The 18,528-nt window shown below is 39.5% G+C and overlaps 1 protein-coding gene across 2 annotated transcripts; it reads right to left on the reverse strand.

The window, feature by feature from the left end:
• Positions 1–1,169: 1,169 nt before the first annotated feature.
• LOC124014552 lies at positions 1,170–13,287 on the reverse strand. Of its 2 annotated transcripts, XM_046329681.1 has the most exons (10): positions 13,021–13,287; positions 7,615–7,653; positions 5,369–5,443; positions 4,832–4,973; positions 4,482–4,576; positions 2,944–3,258; positions 2,344–2,709; positions 2,097–2,194; positions 1,821–1,932; positions 1,170–1,639 (listed from the first exon to the last, which is right to left on the reverse strand). In XM_046329681.1, exons 1-10 carry the CDS (start codon positions 13,079–13,081, stop codon positions 1,620–1,622), a joined length of 1,323 nt encoding a protein of 440 aa, XP_046185637.1. In that variant the 5' UTR covers positions 13,082–13,287; the 3' UTR covers positions 1,170–1,619. The 2 variants fall into 2 exon arrangements, with proteins under 2 accessions (XP_046185637.1, XP_046185638.1); XM_046329682.1 differs by lacking the exon at positions 7,615–7,653.
• Between the last annotated feature and the right edge of the window lie 5,241 nt (positions 13,288–18,528).

Below are 18,528 nucleotides of genomic sequence, written 5' to 3' on the forward strand. Positions count from 1 at the left end.
GCACACCTACCCAGTTAGCTGTCCTCTTCCCTCCCCAGAGTTTGGTTGTGAGATGCGAAGACCGGGGAAAGAGAGGTGAGTTTATAGAGTTTCTCTCCTCCCTCTCTGCTGACCAGGTGAACACACCCAGGAGATGCTGAAACTTCCGCTCCAACCCCTCCCTCCACATAAACAAACACTGACCAATAGACCCAATGTATTTTCTCTGTTATTACAGTGGACTTTATAGTGTTAGAAATACAGTACATCTACGTTGCTTTGATCAAATGTACATTTCTGTTAGTGTATCAAGTTCACATTTGTGACAATAATTTGCAGTATATTTGGTAAATAGGAATCAATTCATTTTTTTCCACTGGACTTGGGCTAAAGAGCATGGAGAGCAATATCTACTGACCTCTGTTTAATGAGACATGAAGATATGTGGTTAAAGAATCAAAGAAAACAACAAATATATCATTGTACGGTCTGTATTTGATGCGTGTGACTAAAAAAATGTGATTTGATTTGTAACCTGTGAGTTCTCTCAGTGCCAGACAAAGCAGGCCATCTTCCTACAGCCCAATGCATTGTAATTAAGGTTTGTTTTCATGTGGTACCTGCAGGGTTATGGCAGCCTAATCCCCAATTGTGTAAACAAAGTGCAATGTAATTCTGGATGTACAAGAGCCCATAGTTCCTGGTATGAACACGTTGTAGCTTATTTGGTTGGAGTTTAGTGCTACGGTAGAAGTAGTTCGGATGTGGTTTTAATTCCTGGTCTATGTCAATTTGGATAAAACCATTTGCTAAATAACTAGGCCTACATGATGACTTGGTTTATCAAGTTGATTAATGTATAACAGCCATCAACTACATGAATAAGGGCAAGACCCCCACACCCCTCTCCTGTCATCCATGAGTCTGTGTTTGACTGTAATAGCTGCCACAACACACCATGACACCAGGGAAAACTCTAATGATATACAAATGTTGATTAGCTTCATGACATGGATACTGTCATTCTGTCACACCCACAACAGTCTGTCTGTCTGTTTGTGTCTCTGTATGTACTGTTCCCTGAAGGTTGCTGCTTGCATGTTAGCACATAATACTACATAACTCTGTTGTGATTACTGCCTCCATCTCACCATTCTTGCTGGAGAGTGACAATAATGGTAACACTGATGTCACTAATCAAACATCTTTTATTGAAGAATGTCAACAGTCGCATCCATAATTGAGTGTGTAACATAATTTTTCTCATTACAATGCAAGTCCCTGACTGAAATGTCCTTAACAACAGACTTGAAAACCCACAAATGTCCTTTTTATTCCTCTTCTCTTCACTAACCAAATTGCCCTGATGTACAACAAACATTATTACATTACATTCATACACTTACAAATATCTTAGATTATCATTTGGTGTTATATTAGTCAAACATTGTAAAGTCTAAATCAATCCTAATGTAAATTGACATCATAATTTTACCTTCATACGACAAATCGAACTATCATAACTTGAATAACATTAACAAGAATAATATTGTATTACGTATAATAAGGTATATAATATATCATGTGGTTTCCTTGGACCTTCCATGCCTCTCCTTCTGCATCGCCTTTACTGGTCCTCTTCATCCAGACCCACACTGACCTAAGAAAACAAACGCAACAGTACAAAGACTCTCGCTGGAAATAGTTAATGAACACCTGACTTCATTTCCAAACTGTCAATGGGATGCAAAACTTAATAACACACTGTACAAGGGACTCTGCACAACAGACTAAACAAAAGTAGGGTCATTTTTATAACTGTAGCACCAAAAAGTGCTTACCTTCATCAGAGCTTCCATGTTCAACTGTTTTGCAAAAAACATCTCCATTCGGCAGTTCTCTCCAGCGTAGGCCTTGGATGAAGTCACCATTCTTCACAAACTCCTTTCTTATCTGTGAGATATGATCAAACTAGATGAAGCCAGCAACACCCATTTTAATTGAGCATCATAAATGTAATACTATGTGATGTCAGGTTTCTATTCCTAATCCTGAGAAGAGTGAAATGAGTGAGGATGACATTGATTTCTGATGTGGGAGATGTAGGACTACTGTACCTGCTCCAACATCTGCTCCTTTACCACTGGGTCATTGAGGTCAGCTCCTGTGTTAGATTTCAGAGACATCCTTACAATGGTCTGCTTGATTCTCCTTTCTAGAGGGACATATGAATGGTAACAGACACTCAAATGAGGTTCACCTTATTTACAATAAATAATAAACATTTCTTCCAATGTCCCTTTGACACAACCTCTGTCTATCTTTTCCTCTCTTTAAGTGTTCAATAAAAGATGTTAGTCTTACTTCCAGTGCAAAGGAATGGTCTCTTCAGAGAGCAGTATATCTTCTCCAGGGTGACGTTTTCAGTCTGCCAATGGCCCTTATGGGTCAGGGAGCAGCAGTTACTAGCACCCAGTTGAGGCTCAGACACACAGTATGGAAAGGGGTCCCCATTGGACCACTCCCGCATTCTGGTAGAAGTCTTCCAGTAGAGTCCGATCCACATTTCAAACTGCTGTGTCTCTGTTATGCTTTGGAATGCTGTGTAATCCTCTTGTGTGAGGATGCTCGCTAAGTCATCTCCATTGGCTCGGCAAGCCGTCTGTGCCTCCTCCCACATCAATGAACCTTGACCCATGTAGTATTTTAGCTCTGAGTTTAATTGTGTGCCTAGGGACAGAAAATACAATTGTCTTTAAAAAGCCCGAAAAGACATGGACATTGATGTTAAATAAATGCACCTAGGTGATTGTCAAAGGATACATACAGTAACTCATAAAGGTGACATTATTTGAAATGTACTATGTACTTTACCAAGATGTTAAGAATGACTACTCCCCTTAAAGTAAAGTGTTTTCATTACTTTGTCGAGTAGTAGGGAGAAGGGATGCAAAATAAACTTACTTTTCTGGCACACAAAGTGACATGAAATTGTGCAATATCTCAAAATCCAAACTTTTGCTGTATGTCCATGAACAACACACTTTGCATTTGGTGTATTCCAATAGGCCAGTTGGGGCCAAAAGGCACGGTAATGGGAGTGGACCCAGACAGCGTCAGTGAGGCTCTGTGCTGACACTGCTCTCAGAGCTGCTGTCTGGTCCTCAGCATTGAAGATGGTGGCCTGTTCATCGTAGTACTCCCTGCAGAACTTCTGGGCTTCAGCCATGCTCCTCCCCTCGCTAACCAATGTAAACACTGGTATCTCTACTGTTGGGCCTGTGTGGACAGACAAAGCACTGGGGTGATTCCTCATGAAACTATAACCAAAGAAGTTCATAACTCTTTGGGATTTCCACTAAATATATTCCATAGAATGGTCCTTTGGAGGAAGGACTTCTGAAATACTCTGAATGTACAAAACATTAGGAACTTTTTTACGTCATTACATAGAATGATCAGGTGAATCCAGGTGAAAGCTATGGTCCCTTACTTATGTCACCTGTTAAATTCACATCAATCAGTGCAGATGAAGGAGAGGAGATGCATTAAAGAATGATTTTTAAGCCTTGAGACAATTGAGACATGGATTGTGTATGTGTGACGTTTAGAGGGTGAATGGGCAAGACAAAATATTGAAGTGCCTTTGAACAGGGTATCGTAGGCGGTGCCAGGCACATTTGTTTGTGCGTGTCAAGAGCTACAACCCTGCTGGGTTTTTGAAGCCCAACAGTTTGCTGTGCATTTCAAGAATGATCCACCACCCAAAGGACATCCAGACCATTTGACACAACTGTGGGAAGCGTTGGAGTCAACATGGGCCAGCATCCCTGTGGAACGCTATTGACATCTTGTAGATTCCATACCCCGACAAATTGAGGGTGTCCGAAGTGCCAATGGGGGTTCAACTCATAATATAACTTACTCCAATACCTAAGTTCCAGACTGTGATCTCTGCTACTTTTAGCGTTATAGGATTCAAAAATCATGTTAAACAATAGTATTTCCCAAAGAGTCCATGCAACTTATTCTGTGACTTGTTAAGGACATTTTTACTGCTGAACTTATTTAGACTGATCCAATGAACCATTGCACCCCCCCCCCCAAATGTGGAATCAAGACTGCCCAAATGTGCCAAATTGGATTATTAATAACTTTCAAGTTCATAACAGTGCGCTCTCCTCAAACAATAGTTTGGTTTTCTTTCACTGTAATAGCTACTGTACATTGGGCAATGAAGTTAGATAAACAAGAATTACATTTTTTTTGTCAATATCAGATATGTCTATGTCCTGGGAATCAATCTCATGCTAATCGCATTAGCCTACGTTAGCTCAACCGTCCCGTGTGGTCCCACCGATCCTGTAGAGGTTTTAATATAAAACCACATTGGATTTATCTCAATTATCTCAATTTAGAGCTTTTTTGCAACTCCTTGACAATGTGAATGCTGACAATATGTTTAACAGTTGTACTTTTCTCACAGTTAGATTAGTCCATACCTTCCCTGCACCCATTCCTTGTGTAACCAGATATGACTCCTGGAATGTCTTTTGTAGTTGGTTGACCATCTGAGTACTTTTGATAGCATCGGAATCTGGTTTGAAAGTAAAAGTCAATACTGATGGAATTCTTCTGTCATGCCTCTGTTCTACAATCATTTTTTGTAAACAATGTAATTGTGAACAAATACTGTATATAATTTTGATCTCGTGAATAGTCCGTCCTTGAATCCATAGCTCTGCATTTGAGAGCAGTGACATTTCTCTAGCCCCACCCATGAACTATTTAACAAAACAAGTGGTTTGACCACCACCCAAACAGACAACCCAAATACTCAAATAGGTTATACTCTTTAACCACGTAGCTGAAGTAGGAACACCCAGGTTTCTGAGTGCAGGCAAGTTGGCAATGATGTAGGTCCCGTTCATACACCATCAGAATGTCGTTCCAAGGAAAGGTTTTGTCAACCATGAATCCCTGTGAGCAGTGAGCTGTGGAATAGGGGCAAATGTGGTTCATTTGGATAACAAGTCAATTACTAAAATCCTAAACTACCACAAAAGTGACAGAAATGGCTTCGTCCAAGCGCAATATTCCAATATTAGATTGACTTACACTAAACCATGAAGGATACATCTCAAATGACCTCTAACCTGTACCCCCACAAACTGACTCGGTACCGGTACCCCCTGTATATAGCCTCGTTATTGTGTTACTTTGTATTATTTTTTACTTTGTTTATTTGGTAAATATTTTCTTAACTCTTCTTGAACTGCACTGTTGGTTAAGGGCTTGTAAGTAAGCATTTCACGGTAAGGTCTACACTTGTATTCAGCGCATGTGACAAATAAAGTTTGATTTGATATAGCATATAATGTACACTCACATGGTTCAACTGCTCTGGTGTCACTGAAGGACTCATCCAAGGACTGCTGGCTGAAGAAGAGGTCAGGTGCTGCACCTGGGCAAAGAAAACAGTCTAAACATTCCCATGCTGTACATTTCACAAGAAAGACCCTCAAAAGTAATGTGTATGTTGAATCTGTAAAACATGTATAATTTGTAAATGCATTGCCTACAGAGAGATTTCACACGACTTGACTTTCTCCACATTTTGTTGTGTTACAGACAGAATAAAAAATGGTTTACATTAAGATGAGAAGCAGACGTTGAATATCCCTTTGAGCATGGTGAAGTTACACTACACTTTGGATGGTGTAGCAATACACCCAGTCACTACAAAGATACAGGCGTCCTTCCTAACTCAGTTGCCGGAGAGGAAGGAAACCGCTCAAGGATTTCACCATGGTGGTCAATGGGGACTTTAAAACAGTTACAGAGTTCAATGGCTGTAATGGGAGAAAACTGAGCATGGATCAACAACACCGTAGTTACTCCACAATACTAACCTAATTGGCAGAGTGAAAGAGGAAAGCCTGCACAGAATAAAACATATACCAAAACATGCATTCAGTTTGCAATGAGGAGTTAAAGTATCATGTTTCAGGTAAGACCCAAATGCAGAATGTGAAGTAACAAAGTTTATTAGAGCAACAGGGACAGGCAAACGACAGGTCAAGGCAGACAGGGGTCGATAATCCAGAGTAGTGGGGCAAAGGTACAGGATGGCAGGCAGGGTCAGGGCGGGCAGAAAAGGTCAAAACCGGGAAAAACAGGAACAAGCAAGAGACAGGAACGGAGGGAAAACTTCTGGTAGGCTTGACAAAACAAAACATATTGACAAACAGAGAACACAGGTATAAATACACAGGTGATAGTGGGGAAGATGGGTAACACCTGGAGGTGGGCGGAGACAAGCACAAGGACAGGTGAAACAGATCAGGGTGTCATGTTTTGTCTTATATTGTCTTGTCATTTTGCTTTCCCTTCTGTTTGTTTTCCCCCTGCTGGTCTTATTAGGTTCGTTCCCTTTTTTCTCTCTCCCTCCCTCTCTCTCTTCTCTCTATCGTTCCGTTCCTGCTCCCAGCTGTTCCTATTCCCCTACTCAATCATCTAGTCTTTTCACACCTGTTCCTTATCTTGCCCTCTGATTAGAGTCCCTATTTCTCCCCTTGTTTTCCGTTTCTGTCCTGTCGGATCCTTGTATATTGTTCGCCGTGCTGTGTCTTTGTCTCGCCCTGTCGTGTCTTGTTTCCCTCAGATGCTGCGTGTGAGCAGGTGTCTGAGTCTGCTACGGTCGGTGCCTTCCCGAGGCAACCTACAGTTAATGGTCGAGTCTCCAGTCTGTCCTCGTCACTACGAGTGGAATTAAGTTTTTTATGTTTTGTTTTCTGCTCTGATTGTCCAGGAGTATTGCCTATTTCCTTTACTGGAATAAAGACTCTGTTTTCGCCATGTCGCTTTTGGGTCCTCATTCACCTGCATAACACAGGGTGTGACATTAAAGTAATACTGCAAGAAATGTGGCAAGCATTTCACTTTGGGTCCTGAATTCAAGGTGTTATGTTTGGGGAAAATCCAATAAAACACATTCCTGAGTAGCACTATGCATATTTTCAAAGCAAAGTGGTGGCTTTCTCATGTTATGGGTATGCTTGTAGTCATTGAAGACTAAGGAGTTTTTACAAATAAAAAATAAACGGAATAGAGTTAAGCATAGGCAAAATCCTAGAGGAAAACCTGGTTCAGTTTGCTTGGTTTTTCTAACAATGACCAGCAATACATGTGACAGAGCTTGACGAATTTTGAAAATAATAATGGGCAAATGTTGCACAGTCCAGGTGTGGAAAGCTCTTAGAGACTTACCCAGAAATACTCACAGCTGTAATCGCTGCCAAAGGTGCTTCTACAAAGTATTGAGTCAAGGGCGTGAATTCTTATGTAAATGAAATATTTCTGTATTTAATTTTGAATACATTTGCTACAATTTCTCAAAACGTATTGATGGGTGAGATTCTATTTTGATTGAATCCATTTTGAATTCAGGCTGTAACACAAGAAAATGTGGAATAAGACAAGTGATGTTTCTGAAAAGTACTGTATGAATTGGATATGTGTCACAATAGATCAAATAAGGTAACTATATCAACATACTGTGGTCAGTATACATTGTCTAAATTATGTGCTGTTCTTACTTTAAAGATGTTGGGGAAAAGGGAATACAATTCTTACCCAGAAACACAACCACCGCTGTTGGGAGCCACATTGCCACTGAAAAGATGCAAAAGGGGCAAGAAGGTGTTTGTCTGCTTTAGAAAACCTTTTATGGAGATGAATAAGAAACCAGATGATATTAGGATTTTGTGATAGAGAAAATAGATATTGAATGTAAACTGTTATGGAAAAGAAGTCTCTCTTGACAGCCTTAACATTGAGTAGCTGATTTGGTTCTGGGTGCCGAGATTAATGTAAAAGCTATGTAAAATGGCCAGTGGATTTAACTAGTCAAATAGAGTATGATACTCTGGCTCATTTGACAGGGAAAGAGTGACTGAAGTGGATTTACTCAACCTTTCTCCTCCAACGTCTCTTCTCCCAAAAAATATTAAATGTGTGTAGTGTTGTGATGCTTATAAATATAAATTGTATTATATAGAATAGTGGATTGGATGATTTTCAGTGATTTCAGGACTAACTTGACCTTTACCTGTAACCTGAAACAGGAAAACTATTTTTTTTCTCAAATTCTTCCTCCTCAGCATCCTCTGGACAAATATTATACAATGAGGCATTTATCTATTAATTTCAGTGATACATAATCTGGTGTGTCATTGTAGTGTGTTTAGCTGCAGACCATTTGAACCAAATGTTATTAAGAACACAGGCCTGATCACTGATTTATGAGTTCAATTCCACCCAAGCTGGCTAGGGATCATACATTGATGCTGTGTTGAATATTCAAAGTAAAACAGTATATTTCGAGGGCAGAATCCCTTCTTTTTTAAACTTGACCTATATAGACTCGAAAGAAACACTACCGTATGTCATTAATGAAGTGATTAGTGATATCATAAAATGATTGCTGGTATGTTGTTGCAGTATTATATGTCAATACATATTCACTTTACATATGCAGAAACAAAACACATTTTCTGACTTATTTTGTTCTTGATTAATATCCCATAATGTGAGCTACTGTGATCCAAACTAGACATATTTTCTAGATAACCTAGAATGCTTTTTGACACCAAAATATTAGTCATGATGTAAGATGTTATACAGTAAGAAAGTGCTTGTAATATCCCATTAGTAAAATTAAATGAAAACGTACTGTACTTTTTTGTCTCCTCTCCCTCTCCAAGGCTTTGATGAGCAGACAAGTGGAGAAGTGCTGTAGCTGAAGTGTTTATAAAGAGGAGCTGATCTCCTCCTTCTTTGAACACACCCTTGTGTCAATCAACCTCATGAAGCCTCATCTCTGTTGTCTTGCTGAAAGATCATTCTAAATAGACTGGATGCACAAGAGTGTGTTCATGTTGCGCAGCAACTCACTGCCATCCTGAAGACAAACAATATATACAAAACGCCATCATAGCACTGACCCCATCATAGCACTGAGACTGCACTTGTGAAGGTGTTAAATTACCTTTTAATGGCGTCAGACCGAGGCTCTGCATCTGTCCTCGGTCTCCTAGACCTTGTGCTGCTTTTGATACCATCAATCACCACATTCTTTTGGAGAGATTGGAAACCCAAATTGGTCTAAACGAACAAGTTCTGGCCTGGTTTAGAGGTTATCTATCAACTGTATATTTCGGTGTTCCTCAAGGTTCTGTTTAGGACCACTATTGTTTTCACTATATATTTTACCTCTCGGTGATGTCATTCCGAAACATAATGTTAACTTTCAACTGCTATGCAGATGACACATCTTGGCCACGTTCTGTTATAATCTCCACCCGGCACAGCCAGAAGAGGACTGGCCACCCCACATATGCTCTCTCTAATTCTCTCTTTCTTTCTCTCTCTCGGAGGACCTGAGCCCTAGGACCGTGCCCCAGGACTACCTGACATGATGGCTCCTTGCTGTCCCCAGTCCACCTGACTGTGCTGCTGCTCCAATTTCAACTGTTCTGCCTTATTATTATTTGACCATGCTGGTCATTTATGAACATTTGAACATCTTGGTCATGTTCTGTTATAATCTCTACCCGGCACAGCCAGAAGAGGACTGGCCACCCCACATAGCCCGGTTCCTCTCTAGGTTTCTTCCTAGGTTTTGGCCTTTCTAGGGAGTTTTTCCTAGCCACCGTGCTTTTACACCTGCATTGTTTGCTGTTTGGGGTTTTAGGCTGGGTTTCTGTACAGCACTTTGAGATATCAGCTGATGTACGAAGGGCTATATAAATACATTTGATTTGATTTGATTTGACACACAGCTGTACATTTCGATGAAACATGATGAAGCCCCAAAATTGCCCTCGCTGGAAGCCTGTGTTTCAGACATAAGGAAGTGGATGGCTGCAAATGTTCTACTTTTAAATTCAGACAAAACAGAAAATCTGACAATTAATCTTGATGGTTGTACAGTCGTTTCAAATAAATATGTGAAGAACCTCGGTGTTACTCTGGACACTGATCTCTTGTTTGACGAACATATCAAGACTGTTTCAAGGACAGCTTTTTTCCATCTACGTAACATTGCAAAAATCTAGAACTTTCTGGCCAAAAATAATTCCGAAACATTAATCCATGCTTTTGTTACTTCTAGGTTTGACTACTGCAATGCTCTACTTTCTGGCGTCCCCAATAAAGCACTAAATAAACTTCAGTTAGTGCTAAACACGGCACATAGAATAAGGGCACATAGAATTCACCTGGATTCACCTCATCAGTCTATGTCATGGAAAGAGCAGGTTTTCCTCATGTTTTGTACACTCAGTGTATATTACCATGGTGATTTGAACTCTAGACTTGGTCATATGTCATCCAAAGAATAGCAAATTGCAATTTGATGATGCCAAGCATACGTTGTCATCTTTATGTAAAGTGTTTAGGAAACATTGATCTTAGGACATTTTGATCCTACATGGGCTTAGCAAATTGCAATGTCATCTTGGATGCACAAAAGCCTATAGTTCCTGATGGCTTATGAAGTTGAAGTTTAGTGTCACAAGTAGTTAGGATGTGGTTTTAATTCCCTGTCTTCTTGTTGATATGTATAAATGCTAAATACAGTTGAAGTTGGAAATTTAAATACAGCTTAGCCAATTACATTCAAACTCAGTTGTTCACTATTCCTGTCATTTAGGATTTAGGATCACCACTTTATTTGAAGAATGTGAAATGTCAGAATAAAAGTAGCGAGAATAATTTATTTCAATTTTCTTTCTTTCATCACATTCCCAGTGGGTCAGAAGTTTACATACACGCAATTAGTATTTGGTAGCATTGCCTTGAAATTGTTTAACTTCGGTCAAATGTTTCAGGTAGCCTTCCAACAAGCTTCCCCAAATAAGTTGGGTGAATTCTGGCCCATTCCTCCTGACAGAGCATGTGTAACTGAGTCAGGTTTGTAGGCCTCCTTGCTCGCACACGCATTTTCAGTTCTGCCCACACATTTTGTATAGGATTGAGGTCAGGGCTTTGTGATGGCCACTCCAATACCTTGACTTTGTTGTCCTTAAGCCATTTTGCCACAACTTTGGAAGTATGCTTGAGGTCATTGTCCAGTTGGAAGACTCATTTGCAACCAAGCTTTAACTTTGCGACTGATGTCTTGGGGTGTTACTTCAATGTATCCACAAAATTGTCCTCCCTCATGATGCCATCTATTTTGTGAAATGAACCAGTCCCTCCTGCAGCAAAGCACCCCCACAACATGATGCTGCCACCCCCGTGCTTCATCGGTTGGGATGGTGTTCTTCGGCTTGCAAGCCTCCCCCTTTTTCCTCCAAACATAACGATGGTCATTATGGCCAAACAGTTCTATTTTCATTTCATCATACCAGAGGACATTTCTCCAAAATGTACGATCTTTGTCCCCGTGTGCAGTTGCAAACCGTAATCTGTCTTTTTTATGGCGGTTTTGGAGCAGTGGCTTCTTCCTTGCTGAACGGCCTTTCAGGTTATGTCGATATAGGACTCGTTTTACTATGGATATAGACACTTTTGTACCTGTTTCCTCCAGCATCTTCACAAGGACCTTTGGTGTTGTTCTGGGATGGATTTGCACTTTTCACACCAAAGTACGTCTGTTGTCCATCTGTCCATCTCTATTGGACAGAACACGTCTCCTTCCTGAGCGGTATGACGGCTGCTTGGTCCCATGTTGTTTACACTCAAGTACTATTTTGGTCCCAAGGATGAACCAGACTTGTGGAAGTCTACCATTTTTTAGCTGAGGTCTTGGCTGATTTCTTTTGATTTTCCCATGATGTCAAGCCAAGAGGGACTGAGTTTGAAGGTAGGCCTTAAAATACATCCACAGGTATACATACCTGGCTTCTAAGCCATGACATCATTATCTGACTTGCCAAAACTATAGTTTGTTAACAAGAAATTTGTGGAGTGGTTGAAAAACAAGTTTTCATGACTCCAACCTAAGTGTATGTAAACTTTTGACTTCAAGTGTAGTTACAGTTGTTAGCAAACTATAGTTTGGGCAAGTCAGTTAGGACATCTACTTTGTGCATGACACAAGTAATCTTTCCAACAATTGTTTACAGACAGATTATTTCAATGATAATTCACTGTATCAAAATTCCAGTTAGTCAGAAGTTTACACACACTAAGTTGACTGTGTCTTTAAACAGCTTGGAAAAATCCAGAAAATGATGTCATGGCTTAGAAGCTTCTGTTTGGCTCATTGACATCATTTGTGTCAATTGGAGGTGTACCTGTGGATATATTTCAAGGCCTACCTTCAAATGAGTCCATACTCCCTTATTCTATTGGTGACCTCTAGGATGGTTATCAGATCATGAAGATAGCCATCCACATGTCACAGTCCAATTGAAGTTGCTGTTATCCCTTATTAACATATATTTCCCTTTATATATGCAGCCTGAACACTTTAACACTGTATAAGTACCCCAAAGACCAGGACCTCAGGGAACTGGTAATTTACCGCTTTCAAACACGTGATTAAAAAAACACGTTAAATTAAAAATAAACCAATTCTAATAACTAATCAACTTAGAATTACAACTCCTTATACCTCCCCATGGAAATAATAATAGTCTCCTAAAGTAATGGTACAATTTGGATAGAGAATGTTGTTTCTCATGAATTTAATGCTGAAACCCCCTTCTATTTAATTCCTAATGAAGTTGATCAGTGTCACGCCCTGACCATAGTTTGCTTTGTATGTTTCTATGTTTTGTCTGGTCAGGGTGTGATCTGAGTGGGCATTCTATGTTGTATGTCGAGTTAGTCTTTTCTGTGTTTGGCCTGATATGGTTCTCAATCAGAGGCAGGTGTTAGTCATTGTCTCTGATTGGGAACCATATTTAGGTAGCCTGTTTTGTCATTGTGGGTTGTGGGTGATTGTCTATGTCTATGTCATGTTGCGTGTTAGCACAGTGTTTGATTAGCGTCACTTTGTTGTTTTTCCCCATTAAAATGACGAACACTTACCACGCCGCATCTTGGTCCTCCTCTCTATCTCCAGACGACATCCGTGACAATCATTCTTCATTAGGAATTTTTAATATTCAGCGATTTCATCTCCATTAAAATGTTTCCTCTCCCTTTCTTTTCCTGTCCTTCGGAACTATTTAAATACTTCTTCCAAACATTTAATCGTCCCGCATACCAATTTGAACTGAATTGAAAAGTATCTTTCCAAAAAATCCCACCACACGGCGATAGTATCTCCCCACCGAGTGTAATGATTCACTGGTCTCCTTTTACCCATGATTCTCCATAACCATCGTACCATATAAAAGTTCATTTTTTTGTTTGGTAACCCCAATGCTCATTTCTCATGACCTCTCCACCCTTTCATCCATTCTAGAATCCTATTCCAGAATAATACGATATCAAATGTAAATGTATTTAAGAAATAAAACCTCATACTCTGTATAATGGTTTAGACAAAACCCTAAGGCCTTCATTTGCAATGAGTGTCCGGTCATATAATTTAAATGTATTACCTCTAGAATCTATTCCCTTGGCATTTCAACTAGTATCTTTAACCCAAAATACTTTTTTACATTGGAAATTTAGCTAATTTCTCATCGTAGGTATTCCGCAAGATTTAATCCCTGGCCTTTACTAAATAGTTAGGTATTTATTTTATTTATTTTACCTTTATTTAACTAGGCAAGTCAGTTAAGAACAAATTCTTATTTTCAATGACGGCCTAGGAACAGTGGGTTAACTGCCTGTTCAGGGGCAGAATGACAGATTTGTACCTTGTCAGCTCGGGGGTTTGAACTTGAAACCTTCCGGTTACTAGTCTTCATTCACATAGAAACTGTCATCTCTATGTACCACTTATCGATCAAACAGAGACTATATGCCGTCAGGTGAAAGTTCCATTCCTTCCTAATAAGTTCACTGGACACAAACTTGAAATTAGGAATGGAATACAGGCTTCTCTTTCTGACTTCCATGTCTTAGAACTAATGGAGCTGACAGTCTCTCAATGAATTGGTGTCCAGAAGCTGAGTGGACCAAGATCTTTCCCCCATTTATTCTTACCCCTTCAGGCTTGCCGGCTATACAAATTGCTGTTCTACAAGCCCCAGTATCACACAGAAATGGTATTTTCTTCCCCAACACAGTCAATGTCAAATATGGTTTGAACATGGCACCTTACACTCCCGCGCAAAATGTCCTGTTTTATCACAATTATAACACTTCCTATTATCTGACCCTGTCCATTTTCTGCCTTTTCACTTGCCTTTTTATTTCCTTCTACTCTTTTCCGGGCCTCTGACAACCACACCCCCGGGCTGTGTCTAAGCCCTCTGCCTGCTGTTTCCTTATATTATCTCCATCTGTTTAATCATGGACTCTAGCTTATCTACATCTAGACGTCCAACAAACCCATACTTCTTCTTCCACTTCGGACCGTCCATATATAATTTATTTTATCTTTAGATTTCATATATCTCTCATCCCCAGTTAATTCCGGGATCTCCTTTGAGGTTTTTACTACCCATTATTCCTATTTAACAATCCCACACTTTCTCATACGTCACAGGGTTTACCTCCTAGATATTCTTACCTACAATCGTCCTTTTAAAAGTATAACGTTTGTCTTATAGGTTTTAGGTGTTTATACCTCTCCCTGCATACTTTTAATAGTCCCTGCTCAGACTATCTCAGCACAAGGTAGTTTATTTTTAGTAATGACCTCAACTACTATGAGTCAATACAGACCCGTCCGTGTCCTTTCAAAATTTCAATGATCTGTTACCCAGTGCCGTCTAACATGAACGTATATACTTTTGTAATTAAACATTCTCTATGTTAGATTATATAGGCGGTATACCCGATACAAATCAGTCCCGTTAGTTTTAAGAATCAAGCCTTTCCCACTCTATTTGACTAATGCTCTAAAATTCAGTCCATTAAAGTCAATTTTTTAAGCAAGTTTTTTTAACTTAACCCCCAAACTTATGAATAAAGATTACTGACCTTTTCCTTGCAGCTGAGATTGAATTTTGGTTGGATCTCGTCACCGTTTTCTGTTGTGTACCAGTTTGCCACCGGCCTGAAATGGACCCTCAATGTTAGAGGGCAGGTCTTTGTTATTATAGAATTATCATCCGCAAGTGCACGGTTTTCAGTGTCCCCTGGAACGACAGTTAACGAGTTATTGAGGTCCGACTCGAAGGACCAATTGTCACGAGAATTTTCAATCCCAGTGATGATAACAATCACTATAGCTTTGACCAATTCCCCCTAGGTTGTAAAGCTAGGGTTAATAAGAATTAGGCAAATACTCAGATTCTGCAAAAGGTTTGTACAGTTTATTCATGAGAGCTCTAAAGCCAAAAATGAGGGCCCAGTCCTTTTATAATACACACACCTTCCTATCTTTAGACTACGCCCAACTCAAACATTTCACCCTGTTATACAACAGAGTGGAACACTTTAGCCATTATCTTAAAACATACAAATTATTCTATCAGTATGATGAAACAAAAATAGAACTGTTTGGCCATAATTGTGATTATGTTTGGAGGAAAAGAGGGAGGCTTTCAAGCCAAAGAACACCATCCCAACCGTGAAGCACAGGGGTGGCAACATCATGTTATAGGGGTGCTTTGCTGCAGGAGGGACTGGTGCTCTTCACAAAATAGATGGCATCATGAACGAGGAAAATGATATGGATATATTGAAGCAACATCTCAAGACATCAGTGAGGAAGTTAAAGCTTGGTCTCAAATGGGTCTTCCAAATGACCCCAAGCATACTTCCAAAGTTGTGGTAAAATGGCTTAAGGACAACAAAGTCAAGGTATTGGAGTGGCCATCACAAAGCCCTGACCTCAATCATATAGAAATATTTGTGGGCAGAACTGAAAAAGCGTGTGTGAGCAAGAAGGCCTACAAATCTGACTCAGTTAAACCAGCTCTGTTAGGAGGAATCGGCCAAAATGCACCCAACTTATTGTGGGATGCTTGTGGAAGGCTACCCAAAACGTTTGACCCAAGTTAAACAATTTCAAGGCAATGCTACCAAATACTAATTGAGTGCATGTAAACTTCTGACCCACTGGGAATGTGATGAAAGAAATAAAAGCTGAAATAAATAAATAATTCTGAAATTTTACATTCTTCAAATAAAGTGGTGATCCTAACTGACCAACTACAGGGGATTTTTACTAGGATTAAATGTCAGGAATTGTGAAAAACTGAGTTTAAATGTATTGGCTAAGGTGTATGTAAACTTCCAACTTCAACTGTACATAATACAGTACATTAAATGTAGGGTGTCAAATCTTTTGAACCTTCACTAACTGATCTGTGGTGGTTGGTTAGTCAAGTTGATTAATGTTTAACAGCCATCAACAACATTAATAAGGGCAAGAACCCTACACCTCTCCCCTGCTATCCATGAGCTTGTGTTAATGACTGTTATAGCTGACACAGTCAACACACCATGATATCAGGGGAAATTATACTGTCATACTGTCACACCCACAACTGTCTGTCTCCATCTTTACATTTCTCTGAACTAGAGGTCGACCGATTATGATTTTTGAACACCATTACCGATACCGATTATTGGAGTACCAAAAAAAAAGATACTGATTAATCGGCCAATTTGTTAACTGCGAATAATGACAGTTACAACAATACTGAATGAACACTTATTTTAACGTAATCTAATACATGAATAAAATCAATTTAGCCTCAAATAAATAATGAAACATATGCAATTTGTTTTAAATAATGCAAAAACAAAGTGTTGGAGAAGAAAGTAAAAGTGCAATATGTGCCATGTAAGAAAGCTAATGTTTAAGTTCCTTGCTCAGGACATGAGAACATATGAAAGATGGTGGGTCCTTTTAACATGAGTCTTCAATATTCCCAGGTAAGAAGTTTTAGGTTGTAGTTATTATAGGAATTATAGGACTATTTCTCTCTATACCATTTGTATTTCATTAACTTTTGACTATTGGATGTTCTTATAGGCACTTTAGTATTGCCAGTGTAACAGTATAGCTTCTGTCCTTCACCTCGCGACAACAGCCACCCTCGAAGCAGCGTTACCCATGCAGAGCAAGGGAAACAACCACTCCAAGTCTCAGAGCAAGTGAAGTTTGAACCGCTATTAGCTCGCACCCCGCTCACTAGCTAGCCATTTCACATTGTTTACACCAGCCTCATCTCGGGAGTTGATAGGCTTGAAGTCATAAACAGTGACGAAGAACTGATGGCAAAGCGCATGAAAGTGCTGTTTGAATGAATGCTTACGAGCCTGCTGCTACCTACAACCGCTCAGTCAGACTGCTCTATCAAATCATAGACTTAGTTATAACATAATAACACACAGAAATACGAGCCTTAGGTCATTAATATGGTCGAATCCGGAAACTATCATGTCGAAGAACAAGACGTTTATTCTTTCAGTGAAATACGGAACTGTTTTATCTAATGGGTGTCATCCATTAGTCTAAATATTCCTGTTACATTGTACAACCTTCAATGTTATGTCATAATTACGTAAAAAATTAGGATGCCCAAACTGTTGCATATACCCTGCCTCTGCGTGCAATGAACGCAAGAAAAGTGACACAATTTCCCCTGGTTAATATTGCCTGCTAACCTGGATTTCTTTTAGCTAAATATGCAGGTTTAAAAATATATACTTCTGTGTATTGATTTTAAGAAAGGCATTGATGTTCATGGTTAGGTTCACATTGGAGCAACGATATGCACCGCATCGATTAAATGCAACGCAAGATACGCTAGATAAACTAGTAATATCAACCATGTGTAGTTAACCAGTGATTATGATTGATTGTTTGTTATAAGATAAGTTTAATGCTAGCTAGCAACTTACCTTGGCTTACTGCATTCGCGTAACAGGCAGTCTCCACGAGAGGCAGGTGGTTAGATCGTTGGACTAGTTAACTATAAGGTTGCAAGATTGATTCCCCCGAGCTGACAAGGCGAAAATCTGTCGTTCTGCCCCTGAACGAGGCAGTTAACCCACTGTTCCTAGGCCGTCATTGAAAATAAGAATGTGTTCTTAACTGACTTGCCTCGTTAAAGATTAAATAAAGGTGTAAAAAATAACATATAAAACGTTTTTTTAAACGGCCAAATCGGTGTCCAAAAATACTGACTCCCGATTGTTATGAAAACTTGAAATCGGCCCTAATTAATTGGCCATTTCGATTAATCGGTCGACCTCTACTCCCACCTGGAAGTGGGCACATCATTCTACATTGTTGTGACTACTGCCTCCATCTCACCATTCCTGCTGCAAGGTGAAAAGAGTAATAATACCATTGTCACTAATCAAACATATTTTATTTAAGAATGTCGACAGTTACATCCATAAGTGAGTAACATCATTATCAAGAATTTTACACTCTAAAAATCCTTCACTGAAACTTATCACCATACATGTTTTATCTTCAAACTTGAACAAACACAAATGTCATTTTTATTCCTCTTC

The sequence above is a fragment of the Oncorhynchus gorbuscha genome, linkage group LG25, assembly GCF_021184085.1.
Source record: "Oncorhynchus gorbuscha isolate QuinsamMale2020 ecotype Even-year linkage group LG25, OgorEven_v1.0, whole genome shotgun sequence".
Lineage (NCBI taxonomy): Eukaryota > Metazoa > Chordata > Actinopteri > Salmoniformes > Salmonidae > Oncorhynchus > Oncorhynchus gorbuscha.

Excerpts from the sequence above, each read along its gene's own strand:
- LOC124014552 (XM_046329681.1), bottom strand. The coding sequence starts at position 13,081 with ATGAAGAATGATTGTCACGGATGTCGTCTGGAGATAGAGAGGAGGACC. Across the intron at positions 7,654-13,020 it reads GAGGACCAAGATGCGGCGTG|TGGCAATGTGGCTCCCAACA; the intron begins GTAAGTGTTCGT and ends GCATCTTTTCAG. Across the intron at positions 3,259-4,481 it reads AAGGAATGGGTGCAGGGAAG|GCCCAACAGTAGAGATACCA; the intron begins GTATGGACTAAT and ends CTGTCCACACAG.